The sequence below is a fragment of the Danio rerio genome, chromosome 25 (assembly GCF_052040795.2).
Source record: "Danio rerio strain M-AB ecotype USA chromosome 25, GRCz13ab, whole genome shotgun sequence".
Taxonomy (NCBI): domain Eukaryota; kingdom Metazoa; phylum Chordata; class Actinopteri; order Cypriniformes; family Danionidae; genus Danio; species Danio rerio.
Genome location: NC_141045.1, coordinates 38439829 through 38457626, shown reverse-complemented (window position 1 = coordinate 38457626; position 17798 = coordinate 38439829). Strand labels below are relative to the sequence as shown.

General features: G+C 38.1%; 2 protein-coding genes across 3 annotated transcripts in view; both read right to left on the bottom strand.

Moving 5' to 3' along the window:
* The window catches only part of ano5a (anoctamin 5a), an 805725-nt gene that overhangs the window by 178165 nt on the left and 609762 nt on the right, over positions 1-17798 (bottom strand). The window lies entirely within an intron of this gene.
* cpne8 (copine VIII) overlaps positions 1-17798 on the bottom strand; it is a 100015-nt gene that overhangs the window by 65310 nt on the left and 16907 nt on the right. Inside the window, exons 2-3 of one of the 2 annotated variants that reach the window (XM_087312645.1) lie at positions 10852-10936; positions 7974-8014 (exon numbers count right to left, since the gene is read on the bottom strand). Coding sequence is in view for 1 of the 2 variants with exons in the window: in XM_087312644.1 (XP_087168770.1) it covers positions 7974-8014 (41 nt within the window). In the remaining variant the exon portion in view is untranslated. The remainder of the gene's footprint in view (positions 1-7973; positions 8015-10851; positions 10937-17798) is intronic. The other variant, XM_087312644.1, reaches the window with a different exon arrangement.

Below are 17798 nucleotides of genomic sequence, written 5' to 3'. Positions count from 1 at the left end.
AATGTTGAGGAAATCAATCAATTTAAGGCTGTAACATATGAAAAACATGTGAAAAAAGTGAAGCACCATCAACACTCTCCAGATACACTGTATATTGTACTGTATTAAAAAAATACAATCTAACATTTTGTATTTTCAGATACAAATATTGAACAATCAAACATAACATAACATGCTCATCATTGTATAAATTATTTTAAACAATAATACATTTCTTGTCGGCTTTGTCCCTTTATTAAATATGTTGGCGGAATGAACCGCCAACTTATCCAGCAAGCTTTTTTTACGCAGCAGATGCCCTTCCAGCCGCAACCCATCTCTGGGAAACATCCACACACACACTCACACACTACGGACAATTTAGCCTACCCAATTCCACCTGTACCGCATGTCTTTGGACTGTGGGGGAAACTGGAACACCCGGAAGAAACCCAAGCGGAGGCAGAGAGAACATCAAACTCCACACAGAAACGCCAACTGAGCCGAGGTTCGAACCAGCGACCCTCTTGCTGTGAGGCGACAGCACTACCTACTGCATATAGTAATATTTCTTTTAAACTTTAATAAATAATCTAATCCTGCGCTGTAACTATTGTGGATACACACATTGCAAAATCCGTGCTCAAATGATATGTTGTTCAGCCCTAAATTGAAGTCAACATGAAATTAATTCATAATTTTATGGACTTATGTTATGTAGCATGTCCTCCTAATCTTAAATCAACACCCAACACTGTTTCCATCTCTTTACCAAATCACAGTCAAGCATTTAACAGCCCTGTGGTATAAATGACTATATAATGTAGTATAGAATATATAATAAAGACTATATAGTTGTCATGTTCACTAGCGAACAACCACCAGATGTCGCTGGTAAACATTCACACACAAACACTCACACTCATTGAACTACATATCTGCCATGTTATTGACTACAACACCCAGTCATGCCACACACACACACAACCGGTTCCAGATCAACACTGATTGCACTCTCACAGCTGAAGCTACTCACACAATGATTGTTTGGACTATTTATACCCCTTTGTTCCACACACATGTTGCCGAGTCTTGTTTACTGTTAGTGACATTACAATGCGTTTCCTTTGTCTGTCTTTGTCGTGTTTTTGATCCTTTGCCTTGTTTATTTATTTAATGCTGTTTGCTGCCTGCCTCTGACCAACTGCCTGTTGTTTTGACTTTGATAGTGGTGGGCAAAGCGAGGCTTCGTGAAACACTGAAACTATCGAAGCAAATGTGTCGAAGCTTCGAAACGTTTCGAAACACCACTCTACGGTGACACCTAGTGGTCATTTTATCTGTATTTCACTGAAACAGCTTCAGCAAAGAACAGTTAAGCACATTGATGTATGAAACCCCACTTTGTAGCCTTGAATCATCAGATGGTTTAGTCGAGCGGTTAGAGTACGTGACTGTCATGCGGGAATAATGGTATCGAATCCAGATTCTCATAAGTATTGAAATGATTTACTACCAGTTGGTAATGCTTTGTTCTTGTATCGTTTTGTTCCAACATTGCTCTGACATACGAATAAACATTTACAAATAAATTTGTATTTTGTTCATATAACAGGGTTGTTACTAGATCAGATACAGTTGTGGCCAGAAGTTAACAATAATTATTTATATTATTAATTAAATTTCCCATTGTATTTTATTAACGTCTATCCAAAACCTAAACCCATCAAAGTACTGTAAAAATATGAATTATTGTTTTACAGTGTTACAAAAATGATGCTAAATTGATGGTGTATCCGCAGCTGTATCCTATCTACACCATAAAACAGTAACATGATTAAAATACATAAAATCATGATTTTGGAGTATTTGTAATAGTCGAGATTCGAACCCACAATAAATTTGAAATACAGTACAATAGTGCACACGCACGGTCCACTAGGCCATACAAGACGGAGACTTAATAATGATCATGGCCAGTGAAATGCAGATTCTCCGGGTCATGAAACGCTTCTGAAATGATCGATGCTTTGAATCGCTTTTGTCACGTGACCAAGTGTTTCGAAACACTTTAGTCACGTGACCTGGGTGTTTCGGATCATGCTTCGGTACAGTGTTTCGAAACACTTGTGCTTCGGGATCTCGACACTGTGTCGAAACGTCAGTTTCACGTCAGCCATCCCTAGACTTTGACTCTGGATTGCCCTCATACATCTGTTTGCCGGTATTGACCACTGCTTGCCTGACAATTCCAATAAACCTGCACGTGGATCCAAACTTCTGTTGTTGGTGTCACTCCCCGGCGTTACAATAGTTCTGCTTTTTACTGTTATATTTACTGTCATATTTTAACTTTACATTATGGGATATGTTACTGTCACATGGTACTGTTTTACTGTTAAATGTACTGTTATATTTCTTTACTTCACATAAGGAGAGAGAAAGAATAAGCATTCAGGTGACATATCAAAACTACTATTGTACAATAAAAGTTGGTAGGAAGTATTTTAAACGCAAGTACTACTTTGTTTTACATGAATAAATGGTTAAATAAAATGTCCAAATATGTATGGAATATTTCATTTTTGGGGACGTCACGGTGGTGCAGCGGGTAGTCCTATCTCCTCACAGCAAAAAGGTCGCTGGTTCAAGCCTCGGCTGGTCCAGTTGGCATTTCTATGTGGAGTTTGCATGTTCTCCTGGTGTTGGCGTGGGTTTCCTTCGGGTGCTCCGGTTTCCCTCACAGTCCAAAGACATGCGCTATCGTGGAATCGGTTGAGTTAAATTGTCTGTAGAGTATGAGTGTGAATGTAAGAGTGTATGGGTGTTTCCTAGTGTTGGGTTGCTGCTGGAAGGGCATCCACTGTGTAAAGCATATGCTGGATAAGTTGGCGGTTCATTCCGCTGTGGCAACCCCTGATTAATAAAGGGACTAAGCTGCAAAGGAAATGAATGCATGAATAATAGATCTATTTATGTAAATATTAAACAATGTTATTTGGCCTGTGCTTATTACAGCATATGAAAGAAACATCTGAAAGTCATACTGAATTCTATTATATTTAAACTGATTAAAAGCTTCTTGCTGAGAAATGAATAAAACATAGTGGTATACATATTTAAAATGACAAATAATTGACTATAATTTGAGGCTGCACTGAGATCCTGAAATATCCAGAGTCTTTTAATATGTCAAATGATTCCTGTAATTACGCCTAGCACAAATGTTTGACATGTAAACTATGGTTGAATACACTGAATGGCATTTTCGTGGGTGTCTTGTGGCTGTAAATCATGATGAAAATGATAATAATAACAATTATCATTATTTTATGTGTATGCATGTGTGTGTGTGTGTGTGTGTGTGTGTCAGAGAGATGTGTAATGTGCCAATGATGCAGTAAATTCAGCTTTAAATCACAGCAATATATGACATTTTATTGCTTTCCAAAACCTTTGCATTTTCTGTTCCATGCCGGTGGAATGAATTATAACCCCTAATTCGTCTCCCTGTAGATCTTCCCTCTCTTTTAAATGTTAAATGAATAAATATACATGCAAATAAATTATATAAAGTTCTGTTAAATTATAATAATATTGCTGTATTATTGTATATATATATATATGATGTCTTTAAGGCGGCATGGTGGCACAGTGGGTAGCGCTGTCCTCTATCGGCAAGAAGGCCGCTGGTTCAAGCCTCGGCTGGGTCAGTTGTTGTTTCTGTGTGGAGTTTGCATGTTCTCCCCGTGTTGCTGTGGGTTTCATCTGGGTGCTCCGGTTTCCCTCACAGTCCAAACACATGCGCTATAGGGGAATTGATTAACTAAACTGGCAGTAGTGTATGTGTGTGTGAATGAGTGTTTATGGGTGTTTCTTAGTACTTAGATGCAGCTGGAAGAGCATCCGCTGCGTAACACATATGCTGGACCCCTGATTAATAATGGTACTGAACTGAAAAAAACTGAATGAATGAGTGATGTCTTTGAAAAAAATCTGACTTCAGTAACACATTTAGGTACACATTCTGACTATAAGTGGCTTATTACCTGTCTATTATTTAGATATTGATTGTTTGTTAGTACTTAAGCACATAGTCTGCAATATTATTCTACATCCCTAATCCTAGCCAACACCTAAACTCAAATAAAAACAAAAGAGGATCTCATTGAGGCCAAAATGGGTTGTAAACAGTGAGAATTGTAGCATAAAATGAAGTGACCAGGTCTTCTCTTAAAACATTTAAAAAACAATAGCAACATTTGTTAATTTGGCAAAAAATGCTAAGTTTTGTTTGTTTTTTAAGTCAAAAACAACAAATGTGGGCGGGGCTTTATTTTCTTCATGGAGAACTGATTGGACGGTTGTGGTTTGCTATTGGTGGATCTCATAGGAGTGACTGTTTGATCCCGCCCACACTCCAATAAACAGCACCAACAACAAATGTAGGCGGGGCTTTATATCCTTCATGGAGAACTGATTGGACGGTTGTGGTTTGCTATTGGTGAATCTCATAGGAGTGACAGTCTGATCCCGCCCACACACCAATAAACACCACCAACAACAAATGTGGGCGGGGCTTTATTTTCTTCATGGAGAACTGATTGGACGGTTGTGGTTTGCTATTGGTGGGTCTCATAGGAGTGACCGTTTGATCCCGCCCACACTCCAATAAACAGCACCAACAACAAATATGGGCGGGGCTTTATATTCTTCATGGAGAACTGATTGGACAGTTGTGGTTTGCTATTGGTGGGTCTCATAGGAGTGACCGTTTGATCCCGCCCACACTCCAATAAACACCACCAACAACAAATATGGGCGGGGCTTTATATTCTTCATGGAGAACTGATTGGACAGCTGTGGTTTGCTATTGGTGGGTCTCATAGGAGTGACCGTTTGATCCCGCCCACACTCCAATAAACAGCACCAACAACAAATGTAGGCGGGGCTTTATACTGTTCATGGAGAACTGATTGGACCGTTGTGGTTTGCTATTGGTCGATCTCATAGGAGTGACTGTGAATTTACAAGATGTAAACAAAGTCTCTGATGTCACTAGAGTGTGTGTGTGTGAAGTTTCAGCTCAAAATACCACATAATGTACTGATAATGTTTTATAACTGTCTGAAACTGACCCGTTTAGGCTCTGATCCGAATTGTGGTGTTTTTTCATGACTGGCGCTTTAAATTCAAATGAGATTGTGCTCTTTTCAAAAGTGGGCGGAGCTACATATGCCTGTGTGTCGGCATAGTGGCAGATTCAAAAACAAGACGTATGTTATATGCTAATAAGGGAGAGATAGTCCCTAGTGGGCGGGGCTTACACCCTCTGATGACATCATACTACTGGGGAATGTCAATCAAAGTGTGCTTTTATCAAGTGTGCTAACAAATAATACAATGAATTCCTTTTTACCATTAGAAGCTGGTTATAATCACACACTGATGCCTCACAACTGTGTTTAAACCCCTTATACAAGTGATTTTTGCATAATTGGTGCCCTTTAAAGAAAACAACAACGAGAACGGGCAGATTTATCCATACTGATACCATGATGACTTTTAAGGGTAGTATATATATATAATGTGATATTTGTGAGTGCTTTATGAGATGTGTAGGGCCTTGGTGAAGCTGTGCTGAGTCTGAGCTGTGCTGACGTGATGAGGACAGTCACGCAGAGCTTCAGCTCCTCCTTCATTCATCGGCCAAAAAGACACTGGAATCAGGAACTCCAGACGGCTAAAAATAGACTCATCGCTCACTGCCGTCCACTGCGCTTCACGTCACACCGCAGCCATATACAGTTGAAGTCAGAATTATTCCTGTATATTCTCCCCCCAATTTCGGTTTAACGGAGAGCAGATTTCTTCAACACATTTCAAAGCATAATAGTGTTAAAACCTCATCTCTAATAACTGATTTACTTTATCTGACAGCACATAATATTAGACTAGATATTCTTCAAGACACTAGTGTTCAGCTTAAAGTGACATTTAAAGGCTTCACTAGGGTAATTAGGGTAAAGTTAAGGTAATTAGGCAAGTCATTGTATAACAGTGGTTTGTTCTGGAGACAATCCAAAACTAATATAGCTTAAGGGGGCGAATAATATTGACCTTAAAATGGCTTTAAAACAATTAAGAACTGCTTTTATTCTAGCTGAAATAAAACAAATAAGACTTTCTCCAGAAGAAAAAAATATTATAGGAAATACTGTGAGAAATTCCTGAATTTGTTCAACATCATTAGGGAAATATTTAAAAAAAGAAAGAAAATCAAAAGAAATATTGCTCAAAGGGGCTGATAATATTGACCTTAAAATGGTTTAAAAGTGCTTTTATTTTAGCTGATATAAAACAAGACTTTCACCAGAAGAAAAAATATTATAGGAAATACTGTGAAAAATGGCTCTGTTAAACATAATTTGGGAAGTAAAAAAAAAAAAAAAAAGAAATTCACAGGAGTGCGAATAATTCTGACTTCAACTGTATACACACACACACACACACACACACACACACACACACACACACACACACACATATATACACACACACACATACACACACATATATATATATATATAATGAAAAGTAATAAGTCAAAAGTAATTAGTAACTATCAACCTGAGTACTTTTTTCATCAGATACTTATTTACTTTTAGTCAAGTAACTTTTAAGATGTTATTTTTACTTGAGTATAGATTTTAAATTCTCTACCCAGCTCTGGTGATGTTAGTGAATTAGCAACGATTTCTACTGTTCTGACGTCAGCTGCAGATGTGAATGAATGGTGGAAGAAAGTAGTTTCTCTTACAAAAGGGTTTGGAGACTCTCAATGTTTAATTTTTATTTTGAAATACATGATTATGTCGTAGAACTGTTGTATAAACGCAATATCACACGAGTTGCAGTGCGATGTGGCTGTATATCGTCACTGGTGCGACACTAAGGCACTCGGCCTCAACCAACGCCCCCCACTAGTGCCAACACACAGCCACATCGCACTGCTACTCGAGTGATATTGCTCATATATATTTGTTGTTTGTTTTGCTAATACTTTTTTTTTTGTATTAGTTTATTAAAATATAGATATTTTACCTGATATTGATGCTCTTTATTAAAATTTCTTTGTAAAGTGCTTTAAGTTGCATGTGTGTATGAAATGAGCTACACCAATAAAAATGCTGGAATAGTTGGCGGTTCGTTCTGCTGTGATAAATAAGGGACTTATTAAGCCGAAGGAAAATGAATGAATGATTACATTAAATCTCACTACAGTTTGGAAAATAAAATAAAGAAATGGAGAGAGGGTCACTGAAAGTTTACTCAGAAAAGGGTCATGGAAAAAACACAATCTTATGTCAGTAAAACTAACATTACACACTGACTTCAGGGCGAAAATGTGGGAAAGGGTTTCGGATTTGATCCCTTTAAACGAACAAAGAGCGAGAAAAAGTTGCACACTTTGCAAACAATATAATTGGCCCAATTTCCGGCATTTTCTTGGCAGAGGAATAATCGAAACGAGAGCTTTTAGAGCATATAATGTGTGTGCGTGTCAGAAACAGTCAGTGCAATCAGCCGTGCGGCAGAATGAACAATGCGGAGCCTGCAGGAAAACGCATCTGTACGTTCATTAAAGCTGTGAATGTGTAGCCGAACACAACATCTGGACTACACAACACACGTGAGCGCGCCACACGTGAACACGCAAACAAAACCAACGCTAATAATGCACTGCGCTGCATATGAAACCAATGCAGCAGTGCACGATCAAGCTTTCTAATAAAACAGCATCATGATTAAAGCAGGTACGATATGGCACACTAATCACGCTCCCTATGGCCATCCCTGCGCTCAAATGCAGAAAATAAAAGGAGATTCAGACGGGGTTCATGCATTTGCAGATGTTTTTACCAGTGACGTTTCAATTAATACGAATTAATGCGCTTCTCATGCTGTTATTTGTGTGATAATGAAACGCTTACTTGGATCAGATTTGGAGAAGGTGTCTCTGTCCAAGAGGTTTCTGTAAGAGAAAGAAGAAATGACGTGTAATTAGTCCCTCATTAAGGCATTGAAGCTTTTTGATTCCTATATATAAATACTAATAAACATTGAGTGAAAAATAACACAAACACTGTATGGATAATGTCATATATGCATATGATCAAATAAACCTATTGGTTTAATATTAACTTTACCCTACAGTAGCATATAGAAGGTTGTTTCTGAAATAGAAAAAGATGATTTTATTGAGAGAATTAATGAATATGAATTAAAACATGGTGTAAATTGTGAATAATGAACCACAAATTGGCAGTAAAAGTCAGAATTTAAGGGTCAGAAGTACATTTATTTAAAAAAAAAAGTCAGACTTGTGATTTAACTATAAGAATTTGAGGGGGGAAATCAGATTTGCAAGATATAAAGTAAACGCAAAAGTAAAAGTGTGAGATTTAAATGCAGAACTCATTAGTCAAAACTCGTAATTTAGAGTAAAAAAGTCAGAATACTGAATGAATAATGTAAAATATGTTTAGATTAAATTAAACCTTATTGGTTTGATATTAACTTTACCCTACAGTAGCATAGACGGCTTGTTTCTGGATTAGAAAAAGAGGATTTTATTGAGAGAATTAATGGAAAAATGAAAAATATGTATTAAAACATGGTGTAAATTGTGAATAATGAACCACAAATTGGCAGTAAAAGTCATAATTTAAGGTCAGAAATTGTACATTTATTAAAAAAAGGTCAAAATTGTGAAAATAACTATAAGAGTTTGGGGGGGGAAATCCGATTTGCAATATACAAAGTAAACGCAAAAGTAAAAATGTAAGATTTAAATGCAGAACTCATTAGTCAAAACTAGTAATTTAGGGTAAAAAAAAGTGTAAAAAATAATGTGTAGATTAAATTAAACCTTATTGGTTTGATATTAACTTTACCCTACAGCATAGAAGGCTTGTTTTTGGAATAGAAAAACAGAGAATTAATGAGAGAATTAATGGAAAAATGAAAAATATGTATTAAAAATGGTCTTAATAGTGAATAATAAACCACAAATTGGCAGAAAAAGGCAGAATTTAAGGTCAGAAGTTGAACATTTATTTAAAAAACGTCAAAATTGTTATATAAACTAAGAATTTTGAGGGGAAACATTAAAATTTCAAGATATAAAGTAAATGCAAAAGTAAAAATGTAAGATTCAAATGTAAAACTCATAAGTCAAAACTAGTAAAAGAAGGTCAGAATACTGAATGAATAATGTGATATATGTAGAGACTGAAATAACCGTAATAGTTTGAAATGAAGTTTGCCCTACAGTAACATGCAGAAGTTTGTTTCTGCAATAGAAAAATGTCATTTACTGCGTAAAAAATAAGTCAGAATATTGAAATGTAAACTCAGGATTTCAAAAAGAGCAAAATCTGAACTCAGAATTAAGAAAAAATTGTCTAAAAGAGTGAAAAATAAACCACAAATTGGCAGCAAAAGTCAGAATTTAAGGTCAGAAGTACATTTATTTAAAAAAAAGTCAGAATTATGACTTAACTATAAGAATTTGAGGGGGGAAATCAGATTTGCAAGATATAAAGTAAACGCAAAAGTAAAAATGTGAGATTTAAATGCAGAACTCATAAATCAAAACTCGTAATTTAGAGTAAAAAAGTCAGAATACTGAATGAATAATGTAAAATATGTGTAGATTTCAATAACCGCATTTGTTTTGTATTGACTTTACCCTTTACCCTTTACATACAGAAGCTTGTTTCTGCAAGAGAGATTATTTTACTGAGGGAATTAAAGAAGTCAGAATTACAAAATATAAACTCAGAATTAAAGAAAAGAGCAAAATGTAAAATCTGAATTGAGAAAAAAATTCTAATTGTGAATAATAAACTACAAATAATGTAAAATATGTGTAGACTAAATTAAACCTTATTGGTTTGATATTAACTTTACCCTATAGTAGCATAAAAGGCTTGTTTTTAGAATAGAAAAAGAGAGAATTAATGAGAGAATTAATGGAAAAATTAAAAAATATGTATTAAAAATGGTCTAAATAGTGAATAATAAACCACAAATTGGCAGAAAAAGGCAGAATTTAAGGTCAGAAGTTGTACTTTTTTTTTTTTGATGCGCATTTGCAAATTTGCAGAATTTGATAGGAAAAATCTTATTTGCAAGATATAAAGTAAACTCAAATGTAAAAATGTGAAATTTAAATGCAGAATTTAGGAAAAAAAACTCACGATTTAGAGTAAAATATGCATAAAATAATAAATAATAAATAAAATAAGGCTTATTTGTTTTATACAAACTTTACCCTTTATACAAAAGTTTGTTTCAGAACTAGAGAAAAAAAGACAATTGTCTGGACTACACACATTACGAATAATAAAAAAGAAGTCAGAATTATGAAATCTAAACTCAAACTTTAAAAAAGAGAGCAAAAATAAAATCTGAATTGAGATGAAACAAGCCAATGTGAGACAAAAAACAAAAATAGATGCAATAAATGTCGCCGTGATCTTTTAATTCGTTTATTTTTGTCCGTGGCTGACACACACGAGCTTCTACAGCATCAAATCTCAATACGCTTGTCGAAATATCTTACTGGATTTATTCCTGCATCTGTTAAATGGAGCTAAACTCTTTGACTACAGTTCATTGTATGCACATGCATGTACACATATTCTATTGCCAGCTATCCCAGGATGCAACATACATCATTGTGATTCAATACATCGCCCCGCATCACAGAGTCATAATTGATTCGTGATTGAAACTGCGGCAAACGCATGAGAGATTCAGTGCGTGTGTCAAAGAGAAAGAGAGAAACTGAGAAATCACACTCACTCTCTCTTGCTGCATCACTTTGCGCTGGGCAGAAGATGGAGAAGAAGAGGAAAGCCTTATGTAGATGACTTCTTCATGAATAAAACTGCAGGAAATTACATCTATGAGTAAACTAATTATTAAAAATCCCAACGACAAACTCAATGAGCCAAAAAAAAGTCAAGGACATAAATGTCGACAGCGAAGGAGTCGGATTTCTACCTTCAAATCCATCTCAACGGGAATCAACGTTTCTCATCACTTTTATTACATAAAATTATTTGATTATTTACATGAGCATCTAACTTTTAAATTGACCTGAAGCAATGAATAACTAAAACACTGCTTTATGTAAGAATGTTCAGAGTCCGTGCACCTCTCCTTGCCTGTCTATTACAACTTTGTTTTCAGGAGACCCTCAAAAACCAGGTCATAGGTCATGGAGATCTCTCTCTCTCTCTCTCTCTCTCTGGATGGACTTACTGATGCAGAGGAGAGGAATAACACCTGTTCTATTCGCCATGATATTGTCTCTGACCGGTACCGGTCCGTTGAACAATTGGTACCGGGCCACATAAGACATCATAAATTATTTCTGTAGAAAATATTCCCCCCGCGACTTGGTTTCTTCCACTCACCCCCGCCATCTCACGTGAAATGGACTATGCCAAAATCCACCACGGAGGGTAAAGTCTAGATCGGATATGCGGCCGGCCGGAAGTGCGCTATGCACATTAATACAGCAGCATTTTTTATAACACTGTATAACAATAATTTATATTTTTACAGTACTGTGAGGGTTGGGTTTAGGGTTGGGGTGGGGGTAGGCGTTCAAAAATAAATTTTATTTGGGTTATTTAACAGATAACATAACTAATACTCGGTACAACAACAGTTTTTACATTACTGTGACGGTTGGGTTTAGGGATGGGGTGGGGGTAGATGTTAATAAAATATAACAAGTGAGAAATTTAATAAATAATAGAAATAATTCTCGCTGACTTCCGGCCGCAAACGTATCCGCTCTAGCATCAACAACCACGGAGCGGGAAGAACAATCGCTAGAATATAGCTCAATGTTGGTTGTTGATAGTTTAAAGTTATAAAGCAGGTATTACAGAGTCCAACTCAGCAGAACATTTAAGGATTGTGCATATATGTGTGTGTGCATCGCTAAGTAAGTACCCGAAATCATTGCAATATGTATCTATATGGAGTTTCACATAATCATACTCATTAGGGCTGTAACATGCCAATGCACACATTTAATTCAGCTATACGGTTGTATTATTGTTAATATGTTCGTCAGTTGAGATGTTTGGCACAGATGTTATGTATTTGATGCATATAAACCTCGATTGAAACATAATCAGACCGCGATAGTGCAACTAGCGCATGCGCACTGAGCTGTTCATGATTAACCTGGATGCACGAGCGCAGTAGCTGTGTTCACGTGTAGATAGACTCAACTCTTACTACTATGTGTTGTCAGGATATTGTAGCCGAATGTTGATGGAACCAGTCTTGAACCAGTTTGATAACGCAGCTGAACGTACAAGAGACAACCTTGAGTTTCCGCAACAGATTGTCTCTTGTGTCTATTGTGTCCCTGGTTTAGCTTTTACAGGTTGGAGATCAGCTCTTAATAACTTAAGGCTGATTTATACTTCTGCGTCAAACGCCGGCGTATTCTACGGCGCTGACGCATAGCCCTTCGCTATCGCTATTTTTTTTGCAAAAAAATTTACCTACACGTCGCAACGACGCATAGCGTAAGCTCTGTGATTGGTCGGCTTGGTATCGCTGACGAGTCTGGGGGGGACCGAGAGCCGCGTGAATGGTGCGAGCCCAATGGAGCGATTGTTTACAAGTGTGGAGTCCCGTGAAGGAGCTCCGGATGGAAATTTTTGTTCTGTGTTTACCTCATAGTTAAAGTTGTTGCACGTCCGCCGGTTCCTGCCTCAAAATGAGCGAGTTTGAGCCACTTGTACATCCTGGAAGTGTTCAGGAAAAGCATAACAACAGCGAAGAAACTCGACACAGAGGAACATTTACACCTCACTGCCCACTAGCGTTTCAGAAGTGTTAATGCAGACCAACAGAGACAGCGCGCAGAAGTATAAATGCACAGCTACACGCGTTGCATGCGCCGTGGGTTACGCCAGTCGCAGAAGTATAAACCAGGCTTTAGAGTCAGCCTGACCCTATCGCCATCCATATCTGGAGCTAGATACAATTCTTCCTTGATGCACGCACTCAGAACTGTCTATTTTTGCTGCAACCAATGAAAACTGTTTACCTGGATCCCACCTTTTCTGGACATGTGTAAAGAGTGTAATTGCTGCATTGTTGTACTGTAAGTCAGAGCAGCCTAGGAACTCATTGCGAGTGTTAAAGCTGGCTTCTGCTGATGAAACTGCAAACTATCTACAGTAAACTTCAGAATCTCTGACTCCGGCTCTTCTTCATCTGACAGACTGCTCATTCTTCTGGCCAAACTGTATACCACCCCTACAATAGTGTTCACATTTCTATTTACTTTAAATTCAAGGAACTTACAAATGAGGACTCTTATGAAAGCGCAATCACTCTGTATTTATTTTTCTTTCTGTTATATGGATGAAAACCAAAGTGATTAATAACATTAACCCCCTAACATAAAGCAGTGTTACATTTGTCCAGAGTGTGTTGTTGAATTGTGTGAAATGGTTTCCCAAAATATGTGTCACAATAAGATTTGTCACCAAAAATGATTCAATTTGCTGAAACCCAGAGAAAATTGTGGCCAAATTAAGACTCGAAATCACCCCAGTGTGAAGGAAAACACCCCGAACAGCACACGAAGGGTTAATGTTAGTTAGAGTCATTCTTTGTTAGTGTTAGCTCACGGTGCAGTAACTGATGTTAGCAAGCATGAGTTTGGATTTTAATAATGCATTAGTAAATGTTGAGCTATGATTAATACATGATGTACAAGTATTGTTCATTATTAGTTAATGTTAGACATTACATTGTATTTTTGCAGTAACTTACTGGCAGCTATTGGGAGGTAATACGGTAATATGGTATACCGCGGGATCTAAAACTAGTAACGGTGTCAGTTTCAAAACCGTTATACCGTCATAAAAAACAATGCACACATATAGGAGACATTTATATTTATTTAATGCCTACAAAGACATATGCGATTGTCATCCCGGGACAGTGTGGAGGAGAGAGAGAGAGAGAGAGAGGGAGAGTGAGAGGTGGGGTGGCGAGTCGTGCACCAAGTGATCTGCAGTTTGGCAGTATTTCCAAGACAAGGTAAATACGAACTAGAGGTCTGCATTCTGCATGGAGCCAGCCAGATCTCTTGCGGTGCAGGAATAAATTTCAGTATAAAGCACGGGAGCGATTGGTAACTCTGGTATAATTTGAAAGGGAGCAGGCGCACGGTCTAACAATATCGCTCCCGAGCGAGCGAGCACGCACATATCCGCGTGGATGCTGTTTGTGTGTGTGTGTGTGTAAATGGCGTGATTCTGTGTGTTGCATGGTGCTCTCTCTGTGTGTGTGTGTGTGTGTGCATGCGTGCGTGTAAATGAGAGAGAGCGTCCTGCGCAGATCTCTAATACGAACAAGAAAGACAGGTGACAGCGAACCTAAGGTCGCATATACGGTATTCAGTTTCTGAACGGTTTAGGCACAAGCCAACAGTTTGGTGATGCTGTCTGAGCTTTACGTCATAAATTTTTTTTATTATGCACGATAATACCGGATACCGAGGTAAAATAGGGAGGAGGTTTGACGGTATCAAAATTTGGATACCGCCCAAGCCTACTGGCAGCACTGTTGCCCCTTTAGTAACTGACCTATGAATGTGTTTTACAGTAGCAGGGCCCAACCGCATATTCAGTTTACTGTAAAATATTCTAAGCACAACTGTTTTTAATGCTAAAATGCCATTTACAACATATTCATTTTATAGTACTAAAATTTTGACAGTACTTTTACTGTCTTTGTTCAATTTCCTTTTGAATTGAATAACTTCCAAACAAGTGACTATTTTTTCTGTCTTGTTTTTGTAATGTAATGTAATGTAATGTGTATTTATATACCGCATTTATCGTGTATGGCCACACATCCAAAGCGCTTCACAATTATGAGGGGGGTGGGGGGTGAGGGGGTCTCTCCACACCACCACCAGTGTGCAGCATTTACTTGGATGATGCAATGGCAGCCACAGGACAACGGCGCCAGTGCTTCACCACACACCAGCTATTGGTGGAGTGGAGAGACAGCGATAGAGCCAATTCGGTGGAAGGGGATGATTGGGAGGCCATGATCGTAGAGGCCGATAGAGGGAATTTGGCCAGGACACCAGGGTTACACCCCTGCTCTTTCACGAGAAGTGCCATGGGATTTTTAATGACCACAGAGAGTCAGGACCTCGGTTTAACCTCTCATCCGAAAGACGGCGCCCACTGACAGTGTAGTGTCCCCTTCACTTCACTGGGGCATTAGGACTCACACAGACCACAGGTTGAGCGCCCCCTGCTGGCCTCACAAACACCACTTCCAACAGCAACCTAGTGTTACCTAGTGGTCTCCCATCCAGGTACTGACCAGGCTCAGCCCTGCTTAGCTTCAGTGAGTAACCGGTCTTGGGCTGCAGGGTGATATTGCTGTATCCTCCTGTTATTGTTGTTGTCTTAAACTACAGTAGCACCACTTGATTACTTTGATAACAGTAGAATACTGCACATTCCTAATATAAACATAAACGTTTTAAAATGACCCACTATGCAGTGCATATTACAGTAATGAACTCTAAAGAAAATATGTGATACTTTAATAGTAAATTACTGTAAAATCGTGGCAGTCTTAAAGTTTATTCATTTATTCTCTTTTCGGCTAAAGCCTGATTTATACTTTCCGGCGTCAAGTGATCGGCATGACCCACGGTGCATGCAATGCGAGTAGGCGAGCATTTATTCTTCTGTGCGCTGTTTCTGTTGCTCTGCATTAACACTTCTGAAACGCTAGCTGGCAGTAGGTGTTTATGTTCCTCTGTGTCGAGTTTCTTTACTGGTGTTTTGTTTTTTCTGAACGCTTCCTTAATGTACAAGTTGCTCAAACTGGCTCATTTTGAGGCAGGAACCAGCAGACGTGCAACAACTTTAATCATGTGGTAAACACAAACAGTCCCCATCTGGAGCTCTTCACAGGACTCCACACTTGTAAACAATTGCTGCATCGGGCTCGTGGTGCTCTCACTTCCATACTCCCACACTCGTCAGCGCTACCAAGCCGACCAATCACAGAGCTTGCGCTACACGTCGTTGCAACATGTAGTTACATTTTTTGAGAGGTGCACGTCAGCGACGCCAACGGCATCAGCGAGGGCTATGCGTCCACTCATAGGCTGCGCCGTAGCATACACATGCAATTGATGCAGAAGTATAAATTAGCTTTAAGTCCATTTATTAATTTAGGGTCGCCGACTCGCCACAGCAGAATGAACTACCAACTTATCTAGCATACGTATTACGCAGCGGATGCACTTCCAGCTGCAACCCATTACTGGGAAACAACCATACACACTCATTCACACACATACACTATGGACAATTTAGCTTGCCCAATTCATCACCGCATGTGTTTGGACTTGCGGGGGAAACCGGAGCACCCGGAGGAAACCCACGCCAACACAGAAAGAACATGCAAACTCCACACAGAAACTCCAACCGACCCAGCCAAGGCTCGAACCAGCGACCTTCTTGCTGTGCAGCCTATTAATGTTTGTATGTTAAAAAAAAATCTAAATATTAAAATGTTCAAGGATTTAAGATGCTGATGACCGTTAAACGCTTGTGTAAAGGGTCCATTTTGATTTATTTTAACCCTCAGATATCCAAATAGTCACATCTCACCTAAATATTGTCCTTTTCCTAACAAACCATGCATCAATGGAAAGCTTATTCAGCTTTATTTATTCAGCTTTCAGATGACGTATAAATCTCAGATTCCCATGACTGACTCTTATGAATGTGTTTGTGTTGCAGGGTCTACTGTAGATCTATACGCCTCTACAATGGCCAATTAAGTATAGTTGCATCGTCCACAGTTTCGAGGCAATCCGTCTTGCACACACAACATGAACAGCAGATGCGAGGGGAAAATAAAACAAGATTACACAAGGTTATTAAAATCTCTCTGCTACAGTACGCCTGGAGAAACAGAGCAGGAGATACTGTCCGGGGTTGTTGTGGACAGTATTATCAGATCGTTAATTATCTGAAATGGATCATCTGAAAATACTGGTATATGTAACTATAAAACGTGTCACAAACACATGTTAAAATTTTACCCATGTGAGTTATGTAATTAATTGGTTGTTTAATTAAACAACAGCTGATCATTTGTGGAAAATGACCTCATCCTAATTATAATACACCTTATTTAAATTTGACAGATTTTCTTTTCTTCATTAACGTGATTAAAGTAGAAATGTGCAAACAAAGTCAATGGCATAGTTCACCGAGAAGCCACACAAGCATCTGGCATTATCGCAGAAGGATTATTTTGGATTTCATTAATTGGGTGATTAAGCGTTTCCAGCACATTGTAAAAGATCTAAAATGTTGTTTTGCTCATTTCTAAAACCCCTCAGCCATCAGCTCATCATCACAGTCCTTCAGTGTTATTATTCTTCCAATATTATTCACTCCAAAACTGTCTTGAGCATCTGTCTGCGCTCCCAAAGAGCATCTCACACCTCCAAAAGCACCGCGTTCATTGTGTTTCGTCTTCGTCTTCTGAGACGCACAAATCATTTATTAAAGAAAAAAAAAAACACAGTGACTTCTCCTACTAGACTAAACTACAATGTAAAACCCAAAAAGTTAAGGTAACTCAAACACTAATCCTATTGAGTACTGTGAACTTACTCCATTTGAGTAAATGAAGCAATTTGAGCACAGTAAAAG